The following is a 19948-nucleotide window of genomic DNA, read 5'->3' on the forward strand; positions in this document are numbered from 1 at the left end:
TGCAATATAAAGCCATTTTAGCAAAATAAAATTCTATTATACTCAGCATCCCATATCAATAGCAGAAGCAGTGTTATTCCTTGTTTGTCCTATACTGCATACCACGATAATGGTCGGAATCTGTCTCAAAAGGTCTTCAGTGTGTTGATTTCGGAACCGTGTCGCCTTCAGAACTCGTTCGTGCAAAATGTGAGATGCAAAAACCTTCACACAAGAAATGCATATTCAGTCAAGTGTGCCCAATAAAAAAAAAAACAAGTTTAACTAAAATATTTTAATAAAAAAATCTTTTACAATTTGGTTCATTAGAAATACGTTCAGAAGTTCATATTATATAATGTTTGATTTGGGGTGCAGGAGATTAAGCATTATTTTAGGGGCCAGTATTTCTGGATTCTGTCCATTGAAGACCGTTATGTTCGTGCAAAACAGCACAGTCGAAAGATTATGGCCAAAACAATAACAAAGTAACGGTGTAGTATCAAGCTACAATAGATAAGTAAATGAAGCCTCAACACATTGCATGTTATGATTTTAATTAACAATCATAGACTTCAACAACATAGACTATCAAGACAGCATTGTTATCAATACAATTAGATATTCATTGATTTCAACTGAGCAACAATTTATTACACAGGTCAAATAATTGAGGAAACGAGAATTCCCTAAAACTAATATAGCACATTCGCTCTTATCAATAATAATTAGTCATATTTTGAGAATAAATGTACAATTTAGTACAAAGAAAATGATTCACGAAAATTGTAAAAAAAAAAACAAAAGTTTCAACAAATAAAATGTAACTTAAAATATAGATTAGAAATAAGAATTAAACAATTGATTTAACTTAAAAATAAATGAACATTGAATTTCTGCTTTCTGGAGATCAATACTCATATAACAATTATATGGCCATCATTTACTTACTAAAATGAGACGACCATAACGTATTATTGAAAGAAAACATAGAAAATAGGTATCCAACGATCATATAAAGAAAAATGTTTAAAATAACACTTAAAAAACATTATAACCTAATCCTTCGTCGTACTAAAGTAAAATTACTGTACTTATTGTTTATTGTGCTTATTTCTATACATGTAAGACACTTTGGTGCTTTCAGAACTGTATGAACCGAACTTGTACAATTAAAAAAGCAAAGCAAGTTAAAGATTGCCCTCCTGACTGTCCACAAATCTGCCTATCAATCAAAATGCAACATTTTCCATAGACTTTTCTATTCAACAGTTTTTCTTTTTTTCCCAGATATTAACATGTCTTTTTATAATAAAATGTTTTTCTTTGTTATAAACGAAATTCTGTAACAGAACATATTTCTGTGTCAAGCTTTTGAATCTTAAATAGTGATAAAAACAAGATTGTGTTTTGGTTTCATAGCTTAACTCAACATTGAATATGCAACATTTAACATTTTGTCATTACAACATTGTTTTCATCACATCTTATTTTTATCGAATCCAAGAAATTTAATTATAAAAATATATTTTTAAAATCCAAATTATCACATAAACCAATTTGATTCATTCAACATTCTTAATACAAAAGTCTAGTTTAAAGTACAACTATCTTAGAACGCTGGGTCTTGTCAATCAATATACCTCCTTATGACACGTGCCGCTTCAATTTGTCCCATGTCTTCCAAAATCAAGGCCAAAGACTTTGAAGATATGTCATCTCGAGACTCCTGAAAATATGGTTCTGGTTAAAATTCCTTATTTATGTTTTTTTTTTTATTGGGAGGATTAAATGGTATTTAGGGGTCACCTTAGTCAAACATAACGGAATAAAAAAGCTGGTAAACAAATATGTCTATGTACGTTATTGTTATTAATAATATATTAACCAATTTTATTTTAATCGGGATTGTAACCTGTGAGTTTACTAAGTAGCCTTACCGATTTCGTTACGAACTGTATAAGCTTGACGGCTTTTAAATTGTTATGACAAGACAGAGCTTTATTTATATACTCAAATAGAGTACTGGGGCCCGATTCTCCTAATTTTACTTAAGCGACCTTCGATTGACGTTCGACTCGATTCGACTGAGACCCAATCCCGACTCGATTACTATTGAAGCGTATGTGGCATTCCGCTATTTTTTCTTTGAAATAAACGTTTTTATCCTTTTCTGTCATTCAATAATGAATCATTTTGTCTGCAAATGATTTACGATTGCAAAATGATTGTACAGCAAACTACCGTGTATACCAAAATCATCAAAATAGCAGACCAATCGCACACCAATCAAATGTCAATCGAATACGATTGGTCTTTTATTAGTAGCAGAATGCCCGATATGGTTAAAACTGCTATTACGATCATATTGCGATTCGATTTTGACATTATTAATTTAGGAGAATTGGGGCCCAGTGTACACAGTATAAAACAAAGTCGCTTTTTTTGTCCTTATATCCCCGTGTACCTTTATACGCTTAAACCTTCAAAAGTACGCAACGGATTTTGATGCGGTTGATGTTATAGTAGATAGATGCATTTAAGAGGAAGCTTTATATGTATGATCCCGTGCGAAGCCGGGTCGGGTCGTTAGTACTGAATAAACAAATATAGTGTTACCTTGAGGTGTTTGAGCAGCGTGAGCGTGGGGCTGGGCTGCGCGGCGTACCAGTCCAGCAGCGCGTCCAGGCGCAGGCGCCGCGCCAGCTCGCGCCACGCCGCCGCGCCGTCCACCAGCGCCGCCACCTCGCGGCTGTACGCGCTCAGCTCCGCCAGGCCCGTCTCCAAGTACTCCTGCCAACACATTACAATTAGCTATTCTTCTTCTTCTTTCGTGTCGATGACATGTCATATATTGAAACTACACTATGTCAGCCCAATATGCCGCCACAGCGAGAGCACGGCCGGATGCGCTCATTAAGTCCTCCCGCGAACAAGTGCAAGGGCACAGTAGACATGCGATTGTATTGTATTAATTAGCTATTTGACTAGGATTTTGACATTTGGCAAAGCATCTTAAAATAATGCCACTTTCATTTATCATTTTAATCCACTAAAGGCACAACAACAACTTGCATCTTCTATGGACTAAAAGTATTAGGAAATTGTAACAGTAGTGTAGCAGTAGTTTTCCAAAAGTTCAAAGTTTGGCACATGTAAGGTAACCATCATCATCTTAGTCGTAGCACTCTTTGCAGAGCGGTCGTGGTCAACATTTCATTTGTGGCCGATGTAGCTAAGAATTTTCAATATGGAAAATTATAGCTCTCGAACTTGCTCGAGTGCATTACTTATGAACCGCCTTTTAAATGAAATAAAATAATAAGATCACGAAGTACTTACGCCTTCATCAGCGGACTCGAAATCATCCTCCGGTTCGGACTTAATGTCGTCTTCGTCGATGCACTCGACGGACGTGACGTAAGGTTTCATTAACTCTCTGAGTTCCGGCTTCTTCCTGACGAGTCTCCAAGCGGACTCGTTGCAATCCTCGTGTTTCAGAGGGTATGCCTGAAATACAAAATTATTATTCAGTTATTAATTTGAACTGTTTTTACCAGGGAGAGAGGAAACATAAGTGGAGACGTCAAGAGCCTTCTTCTAGAAATGGGCATGACCAAAACAGCATCTCTTCTATTTATTTTGTTCTCCATGGTTTTTAACAATCTACTAGGATTTCAATAACCTATCTATCAATAGATCATTAGTACTACGGGTCGGTTCATATTAACGGAATATGCGTCGCGTATTATCGGTCGCGTAACGCCAGAACTGACAAATATACGGTAATACATTCAATCATTCACACCTAACTAATGATGCGTTAGTGCGTCGATCATACAATTACGAATATTACGATACGCTCGACGCATTTTCCATCAGATATGAACCGACCATTAAGCTCTATGTATTGTGTATGTGTATGTATATGCTGTGAGTGAACCTAATAAATAAATAAATAGATTTGCTTTTTTTGACATTTTGACATTTTCTCCAGTAGGCAAATCGATAGATAGTTTATTGGAATCCGCAGTTTGAGTTTGATATAAGTACATACCTTCTTTTCAAGCAGCAGTCTTGCTATTTCTACAGAATTTTCCCTGACGGTCGTGCCGCCACAGACGATTTGTAGTGCCGTATTTCCAGCGTCATCCATCACGTCAATTTCGCTCTAGAAAAGAAAAAAAACACTGAGTTTTCTGATGCACTAGAACCGCAATATTGTTTATGTATGTAAGCTGTACAAATGATGGCTCGAACGACACAAAAAATATTCGATAATATAGTTCATATTTTTTGAAATGAGACGCTAGTATCCAACGTGTGCCGGTGGATCATTTCACTAACGAATTCATTTCGCAATCGTGTTTCATTTAACGTTCAGATATTTCATATCGAGTGAAAGGCGAAAATTAACGAAAAGAATTATTATTAAAAAAACAAAATACCCGACTGCACACTAAAAAAAGAGTAAAACAAGCCCCACAATAATATTGATCAATCAAATGCTAAATATTGATGGAAAGCATCGCAGGCGGGGACCAACAGAGGCTTATTTATAGTCATTTCGGTTGTGCACCATTTAGCAGAATTTTCGTTGGTGGCGGTCAAGGTGGTCCCCGCCTGCGATGCTTTCCATCAATATTTAGCATTTGATTGATCAATATTATTGTGGGGCTTGTTTTACTTTTTTAGTGTGCAGTCGGGTATTTTGTTTTTAATAATAATTCTTTATTTATAACTTTTAGCTGTTTTTATTTAACGAAAATGTTGTAGATGTAGAAGACTATGTATATGTAAGTACCATTTTAAATTATTTCGACGACATTTGGCTTTAGATTACGAGTGATGTTACTTATGATTATCGGCTGTATACTCGAGCATATCCCCCTCCGCACCGCGCCGCGCGCCGCATGCCAGGCCACGCCCTATCTTTTTGCTTGCTAACGCATGAGTTGCTTTGCGTTGACGCAGAATTAACATGTTCCCGTGGGAATTTTGAGAAAAAACGTATCCTATATTAATTATTACTCCCGTGATTGAAATGAATCTAATGATACCGCATACATATTTTTTAAAGGAAATTTAAAAAATATCCCGTGGGACTTTAGGATAAAATGTATCCTATGACACTCCCGTAATCAAGACAAATCTAACGATACCTCATACATCAAAATCCATCAAGCCGTTTAGGCTACAGGAGGTCACAAAGGAACAGACATACATACATACATACATACTTACATACACTCGAAAAACATTACCCTCCTTCTTTGGCAGTCGGGTAAAAACTAACTAAGTAACTTTTTTTTGATGATGGGATATCATCAAATTACTCCTCCCGCTGTGGGTTAGCAGCGCTGAGAGAGAGTCAGACTCTTACTGACTAAAACCCATCATGTTCCGTTTAAGCTCTAATGTACCAGGGCCGCGGTAACTTTTCCGTACAATCCCGCAGCCCCGGCAGGCCGCGCTGAAGAGTCTGATGCCACACTTACCGGGGGTATAAATTCGAGCAGGGTCCTCAGCACGGGCAGCTGGTCGTCGTAGGCGGCGAGGTGCAGCGGCGTGCGGCCGGACGCGTCGCGCACGCTGTAGCTGGCGCCGTGCGACAGCAGCAGCCGAGCCCCGTCCGCCCAGCCCGACACCACCGCCATGTGTAGGGCTGACTGCTTCTCTGTACACACAATACAAGATATAGTTCCCGGCACGGATATTGAGCTCTCGGCGGAAGAGTGGGGGGTTAGGCGCACCGTACACATAAGGCAATAAACCAATAAATCGCTTCGCAGGTGAAGGTCAGGGCTCAATATCCGTGCCGATAACTATACAAGATTATTTACTTGTATAAACATGCGTCGTTATGGGTAGTCAGAAGCCAGTTAGTCTGACACCAGTCTAACTAAAGGGTTGAACCGGTAACTGGGATAAGGGGGTCAGATAGGGCAGTCGCTAATTGTAAAGCACCGGTACTCAGCTACATCCAGTTAGACTGGAAGCCGACCCCAACATGGTTGGGAAAAAGGCTCGGAAGATGATGATAAACATGAGTGCACATAGGAATTATGCAGGTTGTTACAGATATTATAAAGTAAGGCCATCATGTTTGGCCTCTTAGGCGTACAAATATAAAAAATAGTTAAAATAATGAACATTTTCAACATGTCTAAAAGTCTTACTTAAAATTAAGTAAAAATATAATAAATTAGCTACAAAGGATTCAATCAATACTAAGAAATGTTAATACTCAAAACTCAACAGCTATATAAACGAAGTTCTTTTCCCATGTGTATTCAAATATATAATGAACTTCCTGTCCAAATTCGTGAGCTACCAACTACCCGTTTCAAAAAGGCACTACGTAGATGGCTAATTAGCTATCTTTTAACTCCATAAAATAATTTTTACAACATAAATTTCCAAAAGATAAATAGGTAAACTTGATCACTTGCATGTTTATCTTGGTCATTTCATTATATTATAACTGAATACCGAACACCTTATGAACCTACTGTATTCATGTGTAAATAAATATTTTGAACTTACCACCATTGTAATCGTTCAAATCACATGGCACATCGTTCTTCTTGATGGAGTCCAGAAGGACTTCTAAACACGACTTGTACTTCACGGCGTAGTGGATCACATTTAGGTCCTCGTCATCCTTTAACATTGGGTTCGATCCTATAACAGAAACAAAATTTACTATATTTATAATATCAGAATGTCAATAATAATAAATACCTTGGACCCGATATCGGTGGCCATCAATTTTTTTTATATTTTCAAATGTTTTTATTTTTTAAATTATAGAAAACATGTTGTGAAGTAAATAATAAATATTTTATGACTACCTACTGATCATCACTAACTTCACTCCGACTAGCCTACGACGTGCCTAGAAAGCCTAAAGTCAAATACTGTTGACTTTCTTTTTACTTGACCGATGTGACATTAAATTTCGATTTATTCAAACGTCCATCTTTCTACAAATTCGAAGCCTATCTTATAGGTATGTATATGTTTTCTTGTTTTTACCTTTCGCAACAAACAAAGACACCATTTTCGGCATATCATTGACAACGGCGATGTGGAGCGTGGTCTGCTGTCTATCATTGGCGCAATCAAGGAGGTGCGTAGCCTTAACACTATGGATTATTTTCACGATGTACTCAAGACTTGGCTGGTTACTGCACAATGCCATGTGGAGGAATCTAGAATTAAAAAAAGTATTATTAAAAATGTTTAATACAGAAATGGCTGGTATATAAGTGATGGTTCTATTTATGTTGAACCAGCTTCCAAAATATAGTGTTGTTAATGGGCATTTTTATTTTACACTTCAATCCATTAGTGCAAAGGTTCTGTAAATTGTATGAGCTTTTAGAAGTACATAACATAGTGCTTACAACTTTTAATCGATTAATATGTCTTTGAAGTATTTAAGGAACTTAAGTCGAGAATAAACTTACGTATCTCCATTCGACAGTCTTATTTCAAATAACCGCTCCAAGCGGCTTCTAACTTCAGCCTTTTTGAAACCTTTTTTATTTCTGATCATTTCGCACAAGTCTTTTACAATCTGGAAAAAACAAGTGAAACTTAATTTATAGGCTTTAAGGAGTGCGTAGGTTATACAAGAAAGAAGAGTATTCCAAGACCATCAGTCAAACTTCGTAGGAGTTAGGAGTCAATTGTTCATACCCATTGTAAGACGGATGCAAATAAGAAGTCTCAAGCTTTAAAAGATATAATTGTTCTGCCAGCCGCGAGATTTGTTCGTATTCTGTGAAGTCGAGACTACTTCGCTTGGGGTATCATACACCAAATACACTTGCGTGCAAAATCGGCCCACCCCATACCCTTTCCTTCAGAACACGATATATAAAAATCAAGATGAGACATGCAAAAACTAATAATGTCATTTGAAGGTATATTTCATATACTTTATTTGTGCATACTCCATACTTCAATAAACTGGATGTTTTTGATGATATTGACGTTAATTCGGACACCCTCATTTCAGATTTTTAAGAACACAATTTCAGTTGCATTGCATTGTGTGTGCTAATCAATTTATTTATTATCCAGTAATTGGTAACCATTTACCTTGAGTTTTATTGTTTTTACTCTATGGTAAAATGGTTATTATTCCGTCAGAGTGGGCTCAAGTTGCAGCACCGATAAAGGCTGGATTGAGTCAGCGCGTCGTGGCCATACGTCTTCGCCTAAGACGATCAACGACAGTAAGACAAGTGTAACAAAGATTTATAGAGAACGGCAGCTTCAATAGACGATCAGTTTCGGGAAGACATAAGGCGACTCCAGAACGATCATCTAGTTATGATCAATTAAACTTGCCACAACGCGCTGACTCAATCCAGCCTAGATCAGTGCTGCAACTCAAACGCACACAGACGGAGTCGTAACTCTTAGATAGAGTACTCATAGAGTAAAAACAATAAAACTCAAGGTAAAAGTTCACTAAATCAGTTCAATAACCAATTACTGAATAAACAATAAATTGATTAACTTTTGACACAATTTAACGCAATGCAACGGAGATTGCGTTCTTAAAAATCAGAAATGAGGGTGTCCGAATAAACGAGTCAACATCATCAAAAACATCCAGTTTATTAAAGTATGGAGTATGCACATTTAAAGTATATGAAACATAACTTTAAATGACATTATTAGTTTTTGCATGTCTCATCTTGATTTTTATATATCGTGTTCTGAAGGAAAGCGTACGGGCCGTTTTTTTTTTTGCACGCAAGTGTAGAGTTCTTAGACATCAAATCTCACAATACCGAAAACCTCAAATCAAAAGCACAAATAACCGAATGTTTGAAACATCGCAAGATCAAATATTCGAATGGCCAACACATCGAGCTGCAATACATCGAGTGTTGAAAGTATCGAATGACCATTTCACAGCTCATTCCATACACTTGATATGGTTGGTGAAATGGTGTATTAAGGGCGAAATGAAATGGTCATTCGATATTTTCAACGCCCAATGTATTGCAGATTGATGTGTTGTTCATTCGAATATTTGACCTTACGATGTTTCAAACATTCGATTATTTGTGCTTTCGATTTAAGGTGTTCGATATTTTGGGATACGATGATTTGGTACTCGATTTGGTTTAGGATAATGAAAATTTATGTTTTTCCTGTTACCTACCGTATTTATAAATGGGAACAGAAAATCACGATACTATGAGGATATTATATGAAGAAGGCAAAGACTTTTACTTTAAAACGACGAAGGAGTATTGAAGTGTTTTCAACGTGACATTTGATATGGTAATTTCAAAAAAGAAGAATGGATAAGTTGTATGAAGTCAAAATATCAGCTGTTTCTATTCATTTGGTTGTTGCTAATAAACTAACCAAGAGCCCCAGAAATTATTGAATAAATAAATATACAACGTGATACCTACGAAACCGCGATATAATTTGATCGGAACAATGAGCAGAATCAATTGATCCACAATTAAATGTAGGCAACATTTCACATAGAAGATCCACTTAGCAGAGAATTTGGTCAGTTGTTTGCACATACCTATACATACATGGCCGCTATTGTAATGCTTATGTGTGACTATCACGGAAATATTTATTTATTCAATAATTTCTGTGACTCCTGCTTAGTCTATTAGCAGCAAACAAATGAATAGAAACAGCGGATACTTTGACTTCATACAACTTACCCATTGTCCTTTTTTGGAATTACCATATCAAATGTCACGTTGAGAATACTTCAGTACTCATTCGTTGTCGGAAGGTAAAAGCGCAGTACCTTCTTAACTTCGATGCCATCCTCCGTTTTGTAGAAAGCCGGGTACTCCGTCTTCGACTTTTTGAGTTCGCCCTCATCTTTGGGAAAGCCTTCACGCGCTCGTGGTGTCAGGAAATGTGCCTTCGCGTCTTGCTGTAACTGAATAAGCAGTTATTAATTAACAATAGAACTGTGGAAAATATACACAGTTTTAAATTTTAACAGATATAAAAAGTGAATTTAAATTAAAAATATAAAATATGTACACACCTTTGGCCGTCCCGAGTCAGCGACTAGCAATGAGCGAATAAACTCCATACTGTTTTTCTAAAACAGAAGAATAAAAATATTAATCGTTTTAATAAGAACGCGACACGCCGTTTAATTGACTTATATAATATTTAGCACTTACTTCTTCGGGAACAGTTTCTCCGTAACTTTTCATGTATTCTGTAAAAACAAAACATTCTTAGCTGAATTTGTACTTTAAAGCGTACTTGTATTTATAAGAGGATGTAAAATGTACAATACTTACAGCCGTTCCCAAAGTTCTTTTCTATCTATTTGTTGTTTGAGATAGCATTTTGACACAACTCGTATGGGACTAAAAACAAAATTCTATCTCTAGTAAGCAAAACAAAAAATACATAGATAGAATATAGGGAACGGGCGCTAAACAGTAATGAAATAAAACGTACCATTCAAAAAGCTTTTAACTTCCTCTGGTATCTGATAGCTAGCGGGATCGTTGTTTGTTGCTGTGATCTGTTCGAAGTCTGCCGAGTTAAGCTTCAAGTCTGCGATGGGTGGCTCCGGGAGCATCACACTGTGGGGCTCGCTCCACATGGGGCTGGACATCGGAGACATGCTGGACTCAGACCCGGGGGCTGAGTATAGAGCGCTGCCAAGATCACATTGGTTCGGCGAAGTCGGGTTGTGAACCTGTGAATTGCCCTTGCGTCTTAGAAAATCGTCTTATATATTCCCGGGGAAACTTCTTCTCGTATCCGAATTAAGCTTAGCCCATGATCACAGCAGAAAGTGTAGCTGCCTATTTTCAAATCGATTCAGTAAGTTTTATTATACGATACGATCATACTTCGGTATATTTACCCCTTCTTGGCGGTCGGGTAAAAAACTACAGATTTATGTAGCGTAATAAATCATGAGCAGTAAGTCTCAATATTGACCGTCATGATGGAGTGCAATGCAAAACATGTGTTTTCTAGACAAAAGCCCGTTGCCAGTATTTTAAGGGTTATTTTATTGTATTTTTTGTTAGTTTTTTGCCATTGTTGCTTTCACGTAATAAAACTTAGAAAGTGTGTTGCACATTTTTTGTTTTTTTATGAACTGAAATATATATAATTTTATTTATAGCCATGTTTTTATAAGTTAGAAATGTTTATCTGTAAAATTATGACTTAATGATACTTTAACATATTTTATGGTATGTAGGTACTTTTTATAGCATATGTCAACGTATATTGTAGGTATATACGTTTACGTGAAAGTTAACAATTAAGAAATACCGGTCATAAAACTTATTTATGGGGAAAGTTGTCCAGACTTAAAGTTTCTTTGGTAACTAACCTGAGGCAAGATATACATCGAAGTCGGATCGGGATCGCGCTCCATAATTTCTTCAGCTTGCTAAAAAAGAAATACAAAATGAAATATTACAACACAATATCTCATAATAGACGTTTATATGTTTTTTTTTATTTTTTATTTGTTTACATGTAATTGTAGATTTTATACAGTAAACTCAAGGGTGTTTACTGTAAATTTAAAGGTACAATCTGAGACTTCAAGTGGTGTTTTGAAAAACCACTTCTATAGTTATCAATGGTATTTTTAGTACTTCGCAAGATTTAAATTTTTTATCTAGGAACCACTTATATGACATTATGAATAGGAAAAAAGGTGCGGGTCGTACGCGCGAGAAGGTTTTTGTACGATTTTAACGTAAGTACCTAATCAATGTTGTGAAAATCTAAAGCGTCCCTATTGCCTGTTATTAACACAGGCTGGTGATATACAAACAGCTTTACTTTGGATACTCATAAATAACGTATATATCTAGAATAACTTACATGATTGACAACAGATATGGGAATATCGCAGCCACTTTTCAGAGATCCACCTGTAACAAATTACGAGTATTAAAAGTATGAAAATATTTAAAGCTAAAGATTTTGTCTATTTCATTGAAAGCGCTTAACCCAGGAACTACTGGTCTAATTTGAAAAATCATTAATCTAAGAAGCCTAAGTATAGGTAGGCTACTTTTTATCCGGGTCCGCGAAATAGTTCCTACTTCCCGTGGGAATTAGTAAATCATAAAAATAAATAGCGCTCCAATATCAAAGTTCCTGGATGCCTATCAGAGACTGATTCAACGGTAGAAATTTGCCACAAATGTATCAACTTACTTGAAGAACTGCCGATAGAGCAGTAAGACGATCCGGTTTTCCTTTTCTTGATCTGTTTGTAAGCTTGGTTCGCTTTGTACTTGAACTCTTTAGGTTCGCTGGTACGGCCGTCAGTGGGACGCACTAGTTCTATGAACACGTGCACATCGACTGAAGTCTCGGGATTTTTGTACGGTGGAGTCCTGTCAAGAGGATAAAAATGATAGTTCATTTTTAAAAATGTCCAGTATTTTGTGTGTGTTCCAACGCAACTCTCAAAGACTGTCAGCGAACCCCACCAGGGCCAAAGTCAGTAAGAATCTGGGACTCCCTCACGCTGCACTCACAGCGATTAGATGATACAAAAAAGATAATTCCATCTCTGCTTCTTTAAACTGTGCCCTACTGGGTCCACATCGTGTCCACTCCAAAAAAATGTAAAATGTACCACCCATGTACCTAACACATGTACTAATAAAGAATTAAGTTTTATCATCCACTCTGGTCTAATCAGTACTCACCTAAAAACAATGGCGTATTGGTGATGAACATCGCTCTGCATAAACTGGCCGTAGCTAGACCAACCTCTTTCACCGTTCTCGTCCATCTCGAAGAAGCGAATCATTATGTTCTCTGAGGAATGCATACGTACACTATAAATGTTGATCATATAATCATAAATATTTTTTATGAAGTAATAGTACAGAGCAGTAGAATAACATAGTAGGAAATTTGTATCAAAGGTTTCAGAACTAATTATTCGAAGATAATAACGTTTACGATTGATATTAATAGAGAAAAAACTTCAACAGAAGCCCTCCCTTAATTCAATAGAAGTTGCTATAAAATAAAGTATTCGACATTTTATTGTTTATAGCAATATGTATTTGGTATTTGATGCCAATTCACAACATGATAAATGTTTTTAAGAGAAATATTCCAGTATTGACACTAAACGAATTTATTCTCATAAATCCCAACACTGTTATCGTAATAAAACAGGAAATCAATAATACTAATGACAATATGAATTCAATCAGAAACCAAGTGAGTACGGTATGAGTGCATTTGCATTTTTTTTTACGAAATAAAAAAGTATGTGAATCTAGCGTCATAATTTTGTCGACTTCTCGGGTTGACTTTTATTGAATGAATACCTATGCTGTAGTTTTTGAGTCTACTCTGTTTTATGTTGTATGTAATACTGATAATATTAATAGAATAAACTTTATACATTGGAAAATACGAGCCGTGATTTTTGAGAGTTTTTGACGGTTTCCGGTATTTGGGTGATATCTCAACCAATTTCATAATGGGGTTTTCCAAAATAGCAGATTACTCCTACAAAACTCATGAAATCTACACTAACATTACGAAGAGGAAAGATTGTATTGTTTTGTTTGTAATTCTTTCACTGTCCCCAATGAAAATAGGCCATATTGTAAGCGCAGGAAAACCGCCAGTGTTTTTATATAAACTTTTAAGTTACAACTTTCTTGTCTATAAAGTTTTCCGCAATATCGATGCATTTATGAGAAAATGCTTCGTCCTACACTTAGTGGGGGTTTGTTCACTTACTTTTGTTAACTTTCTCGACAAGTATGAAGACATCTTCTCCCCCAGATGCACTGCCGGAGGACCGACTAATGCGGCATATCTTCAAATCGTTAGTAGCAGCACTCTCTAAAAACATGAAATAACAAAATCAATTTCTGAAAGATGAACAAACTACAGCAAGGCAGCTGAAGAAGGACACAACCTACAATAAGTCATATATGAAATTGTAGGTATTTCTATTTAAACTAAAATCACATTTATACCAATAAGAACTAATTTCTATCTAACTTATGCGTAGGTAATAGTAAAATACTTACTCATATTATGAATAGGTTCTGAGAACACAGGTTCACATATCTCTTGACCAGTAACAGTGTCATGTGCACTGAATTTCAAACGAACGATATTCAAATTTATAGTTTTGGCCATATTCTCGCATTGTACTTGAAGCTAGAAACAAAAAAAAAACAAAAAAATATACATACCGCAGTCTATACAGAAGAACATTATAATACCACAATCACTTCGAGTCTTCTCACAGTACGAGTACCTAAGCAACTAAATAATTCATCAAAAATAAATAAACATAACTTTTTAATCAGGCGCGTGGGTGTGCGCTCGCGCTTAGCTCTCAGTAAACTAATCGCGTCAACTTCACGAACACAACTGTGGTCGCGTTGAATCGCAAACCCCATTATCGCATGTGTTTTGGGAGCATTTACCGATTTACCTACGTAGGGCCAATAGAACTCTGCCATGCCATGACTCAAACAAGCCACACTCGAGTGTTTAGTTGCCTTGTTACCAAAGAATGTCAGTCTTTTCTCTAACGAGTCAACCTGCATCACTACATAGTATAAAACAAAGTCGCTTTGTCTGTCCCTATGTCCCTATATCCCTTTGTACGCAAAACTACGCAACCGATTTTCATTCGTTTTTTTAAATTTAGGAGTGATTAAAGAGGAAGGTTTGTATGTGTAATAACATACATAAAATAGTGAGGAAATACTGTTATCCCGTGCGAAGCAAGATCGGGTCCCTAGGAGTGTCCATGGTCGCAGGGACTTAGACAGGTTGTTGTAAAGATATACTTAAAGATGGCTTGTGCAAAAACGTGGAAATGGGTAATACAAGTCATAAGGCATTTATGGCAGAACATGTATAAGCATAAATAAGTTGCCGTATCCAGTAAGGTCTGGCTATCTTTCTAGACAAAACTCTAGAGTCTAAAAGACTTAAAAGGACCCAAAGATATTATTATTTTCTGCCATTTCATACCTTAAGAAGTCAAAGATTAAAAACGAAGCAAAAATAGCTTGTAAAAATACGAATTGCAAGTATACATATGTAAGTGTGTAAACAAAGGATTCGTTACAGGAACACGGAGCTTTTAAACAATGCACTATTATAACCCAAATATACACACACACGTCCGTTATAGATTGACTTCCCAAAATATTTGCAAGTCTGCATGTTAAATAGAATTAAGTAATACGTTATGATAATAGATGCTTATGCTTATACAGTAAGTATATTAGTTCTATGAATAATAATGAAAGGTTTGTTGATTCGTTTATAGAGGTGGATATCTGAAGCTATTTTTTATCTCTGTGAATAAGAATATTTCAAGTGTTCCACTTACGTCTTTCAAGTTCACGTTAGTATTCTTGCATTGTTCAGAAAACTTCTTGAATAGTAGTGCAGCCACATCTTTTTTCGCAGTGTGTATAATGCCGATCCCGCCGAACCTAGTGATTTGTACAAAAATTTGTTATAGGTACCTATTCAGCTTCATTTATATACTCAGACATTTATAGTATACACATAGAAATTCCACTACGATAAGTTTGTATTAGTTTGTAGTTAAATGAAATAAATCATATTACTACTGATTCCTATTATTAATTGATGTGACCTTCAATTGATTCCTTTTTTGCTTGGTATTTGTGGTAAACTATTTTTCATGAGTTAGTTGCATTTTTTGGTTTTAAAATGTTTGTAGAGTTCCAGGGAAGGTTTAAACGATACGAAGTTCGCGGGATCAGCTAGTACTCAATAAATTATCTTGTTACCTTTACCTACCTACCTATGCATATTTTGAACATCGTTATCTACATAGGGATGTCTGCATGACAAACAAAATTCTGTCACTATTAGCTGACACCACAAGGTACTACTAGGTAGCTACACTTACCCGACTTTATAGCTTCCCTGATCAGGAACCAGGTAACTCATGTCTCGATCCTGTTCATCTTCAAGCAACTTGTGTGGGTGTTCATCAGGGTTGTTGTGTTGAGCCAAACGACACCTTATCAGAGCCTTACCTCTGTAATTAAGTAGCTGTAAAGATAATACGAGATTTAAAAGTTATAATGGCGTCCACGGCCGATTTCGGCCACGGCGGCTGTTCTCATTTAAGGAGATCAGCCAGCTGCGCAGGACATATTATAGTGCACGAGCATTTGCGCAGACACAGGTGCACTCTCTATTCCTTCACTCTCATAACCCAATAGGACGGCAATCCGACACGACCGGAAAGAGATCAGGCGCAGGACTGACATTTACGTGGTGTCCGATGCACGGGTGAATCAATCACAACTTCCAGACTACGGGCTGCTAGCGAAAGTTTAAGAAAACCCACAAAGCGATTTCGGCCCGACCCGGGAATCGAACCCGAGACCTCGAGCACAGCAGCTGCGCTTGCGACCACTAGACCAAAGAGGCAGTCAGTTAAAAGTTAACCAAAATATGAGCAACATTAATTGAGTGCGACGGGTATTTCCCCGAAAAATTATTGCTGTCCCTCTTTTTTTGTCAATAGTAATCTACAATTTCGCAATTTTATCATGTGTGGCAGTCTCAGACTCGGGGCGGGTCATTTGCGGATTTCCCACCAAAACAAAAAAAGAGAACATAGCACAGCCTTTGCCACAGACGATATTTGTGCTACCATTAGGATATGTGAAGGGCGGGCGTTTTGGGGGCTGTCTTTTGTAAATTTGACCTTCAAAAAGTGCTGATTTTCAGCCTACTTTGAATAAATGACTTTTGATTTTTTTTTTCATTACTTTAAGTTATAGCCTTATTTAGGTTTTTTTTTGTTTTGATTTTAATTATTCTATTGTTGCGTAGAACAGAGAAAGAGGGAGAAGACAGTTTGTCTGCTACTCAGTATTTTTTTATTTAACAATCTTTAAGGTTGTTGCTCTCTACTTCCTTACGTGAATCATACTGAAAAACTGTATTTTATGTCTTAGAACCTTTGAGGAAAATGTTACAAGGTTATAAACTTACCTCAACAGTAGGATGAGTCTTTGTTTTGTTGGAGCCATAAGATTTTCCCAGAAGACATCCATGTGTGCCAACCATCTCGCTGACATACCGAAATCTGAAGTGATTCTGAGGCTGTTCCGTGATACGCAGAAATGGTTTCATGGCTGTATAAAACATCTTGGTTAATTATATTGAAAATTACATTATTTTATTAATATCATGAAGGAAAGGTGTGTGTGTGTGTGTGTGTGTATGTTTGCACTTCTTCACACACAAACAGCTGAATGGCTATAAATTAGAATAAGTTATTGTCTACTATTTATTCTGATAGGGGAAGTATTTCCCTCACCAAGCGGGTGAAACTTCATTATAAAAAATATAAATAAATATATATAAAAGTCAGTTTTCGTTTGTTCAGACTAAGTATTTAGTTAGAGGATGATTAATGTGAAGTTTGCACAAAATAAGTTGAGTGGTTCTTCACTTATTCACACAGTGAACCTCGTACAAAGCCGCTAGTTTCTTACAATGTTATAGTAGTTAATCTAGAAAAGATTTAGTTTTGTTCGAAACTGAAGTGATTTATCTATTTAGAGCATGTTGGATTCTCAGAATAGTAAATGAACAATCTACAGTAAACCATATTTGCCAAGCACTTAAACAATCAACATTGAAACTGAACAACTAAGGCCTAAGTTTAGCAACAACAAAAACACCAGTTTTCTTAAAACAACTGTTTAATATGATGTTTTACTTTCAATTTTTAAAGGTAGGTGGTAGGTCAGGTGTTTAAGAAAAATGGATTGAATATAGTCTTGGGGAACTTCTGCCAATTATGGAAAAAGTGTCTAACATGAGATCAAAGTTTGTAGTATACAATTAGTTGTTCTATTCTATACTCTATACTCTTTAAAATAAGGTGACTTTTTCAGTCCATTGATATGCGAAACATGAAACAATAGCTTCCTTCCTGTGTTTATATTAAAGCAAATTATTTGTTATCATTAACTTGGACACATTTTAAAGTACTAAGTAATTTGTGTAACTTTGGTTTTATACTCCCTGGTACAAAGGAGGTAGGTAGAACAGAGAGATTTATATAGCCTGTTTGAACTATGTGAAAGTTGAGATGTAAAGGATTTCATACTAATAAGAAAATTTCAATAAATCAGTGGGTTGTGATACTATTATGTATAAATGACTTATGGCATAGGTAACAAATACCTATGTTCCTAGAATATAAGTACAAATTCATTTTCATGTTTTAGAGGTCACAACAGTCTTAAGTTGTAAACTATTTGTCACACATTTTTAGAAGCGTTTATTAATAACAAAGAGAATGTTGATAGTCAATATGATGCACTGTCATAGTATTTCTAATAATACATTCTTGGAATTTAATTTTTATCAGCACGCATAGCATTATACCTACTTTACATTCCACGCTTCTTATTGCACAGTACTTACGTATTAGAGAAATAAGAGCACTCACCGTGTCTAAGAAATTGTCGCTTATTGTCAGCGCAAGTCAGCTCAGTGAGGTCAGTCGCGAGCTGAGGAACCTGCTGCGACGGAGAACTATGAGGAGGAGAGTATATGTTAAACGACATGGGAGAGCTGGAGGCATCGCTCATATCGTGGTCACTGCTTGTAGACATTTTCACTTATATCCCGCACAGTCAATCACAAGAAATTACACTTTTTACATCAATACACGGTGTTTATCACAATTTGTATCAACGCATAGGTATATATTCCAGTTTTTTTGCAAATAATTCAGCACAATTATTAAATATTGAATTTTAGCGCATCGCAAAAACTAAAAACTACGAACGACTTCGACATTGAGAATGTTTATCTGCGTTTGACAGTACTCATATATTGCCATGTGCTGTACTTTAATTTTCCCCATAAGAACCTCAAAACTTTTAAAACAACTTTAGTCAATTTATTTGTGATTTTTATACCACTTAAAATTCTTTTATATAAACACCCCTCTCCTTCTCAGATAGCTAATGAGCCGTAATTAGTTCTTGTACCTATACTAAAAAAATGGATTAACGAAAAAAGATTAATACATACCTACATTAATGAGTTTTTTTTAAATAGTTTGGCTATAACCAAACTTTGATATATTAAAGGTTACTCTTGACATATACTTGGTTTCAATACATGAATGGATATTCACATAATGAACTAAAAACATTCTCGTCTGAAGAGAGAGTAACAACCTCAACGCCTAAATGGTCCGCCTACATACACTCCATAAAGTTTATTGATATAAAAACTGCAGTTTTCTTATGTAAAATGTCGTTATTAGTAACAATATGCTTAGGATCAGTGTGTGAAAAGGCTGATGCTGCAATCAACCGTCATTTTCATGCCCTTATCCCAACTTTATTCGGGGTCAACGCTATTTGCTTTCTCCTCTGTACTCCTCTATAAGCCGTCATCTCACATGTAACACCCATCCTAACCATATCGACTTTCACGCAATCCACCCATCATTTCTTTGATCGTCCTCTTCCACTATATCCAGTCAAATTCATGACCAAAACCTTCCGCAGGGTATGGAAATGCCATGATTTCCATGCAGCTTCTTTGTTACCATTCGCATAACACCACATTCATCTTCGCATTCTCATCTCGGCAGCGTCTTTTTTGCTGAGTCAACACTCTACAAGATGTGGAAAATTCTAAAAGAAATTTAGGTCTTAATGTTTATATCTTTAATTAGATCAAAATAAAAAAAATGCACTATTAAAGTACCTATTTTGTCTGTAACCATAAAAAATATCATAAGTAATTTGTCTTAAATATTTGCTCATAGTCGTTTTTTAATTTATTTGTACATGATAAGATAGAGCAATTCAGTGTAATTAGTAATTATATTTAATCACCCATTTTTAATAAGTTTGTTAATTATCTATCGCTTTTTTCG

General features: G+C 36.0%; 1 protein-coding gene across 1 annotated transcript; it reads right to left on the minus strand.

The window, feature by feature from the left end:
* Nucleotides 1–259: 259 nt before the first annotated feature.
* LOC110373764 (nuclear factor NF-kappa-B p110 subunit) lies at nt 260–18884 on the minus strand. Its single transcript, XM_049838851.2, has 22 exons — nt 18500–18884; nt 17029–17171; nt 15929–16074; nt 15377–15482; nt 14052–14184; nt 13756–13860; nt 12699–12810; nt 12199–12380; nt 11860–11909; nt 11357–11416; nt 10462–10705; nt 10176–10213; nt 10034–10090; nt 9785–9922; nt 7452–7561; nt 7018–7193; nt 6526–6663; nt 5478–5656; nt 4037–4150; nt 3322–3489; nt 2599–2772; nt 260–1708 (listed from the first exon to the last, which is right to left on the minus strand). The coding sequence occupies exons 1-22, from the start codon at nt 18663–18665 to the stop codon at nt 1610–1612; spliced, it is 2838 nt and encodes a 945-aa protein (XP_049694808.2). The 5' UTR covers nt 18666–18884; the 3' UTR covers nt 260–1609.
* Nucleotides 18885–19948: the final 1064 nt, after the last annotated feature.

The sequence above is a fragment of the Helicoverpa armigera genome, chromosome 12, assembly GCF_030705265.1.
Source record: "Helicoverpa armigera isolate CAAS_96S chromosome 12, ASM3070526v1, whole genome shotgun sequence".
Taxonomy (NCBI): Eukaryota; Metazoa; Arthropoda; class Insecta; order Lepidoptera; family Noctuidae; genus Helicoverpa; species Helicoverpa armigera.

Excerpts from the sequence above, each read along its gene's own strand:
- LOC110373764 (XM_049838851.2), bottom strand. The coding sequence starts at position 18,665 with ATGTCTACAAGCAGTGACCACGATATGAGCGATGCCTCCAGCTCTCCC. Across the intron at positions 14,185-15,376 it reads CTAACGTGAACTTGAAAGAC|CTTCAAGTACAATGCGAGAA; the intron begins GTAAGTGGAACA and ends TTTTGTTTCTAG. Across the intron at positions 11,910-12,198 it reads CTCTATCGGCAGTTCTTCAA|GTGGATCTCTGAAAAGTGGC; the intron begins GTAAGTTGATAC and ends AATTTGTTACAG.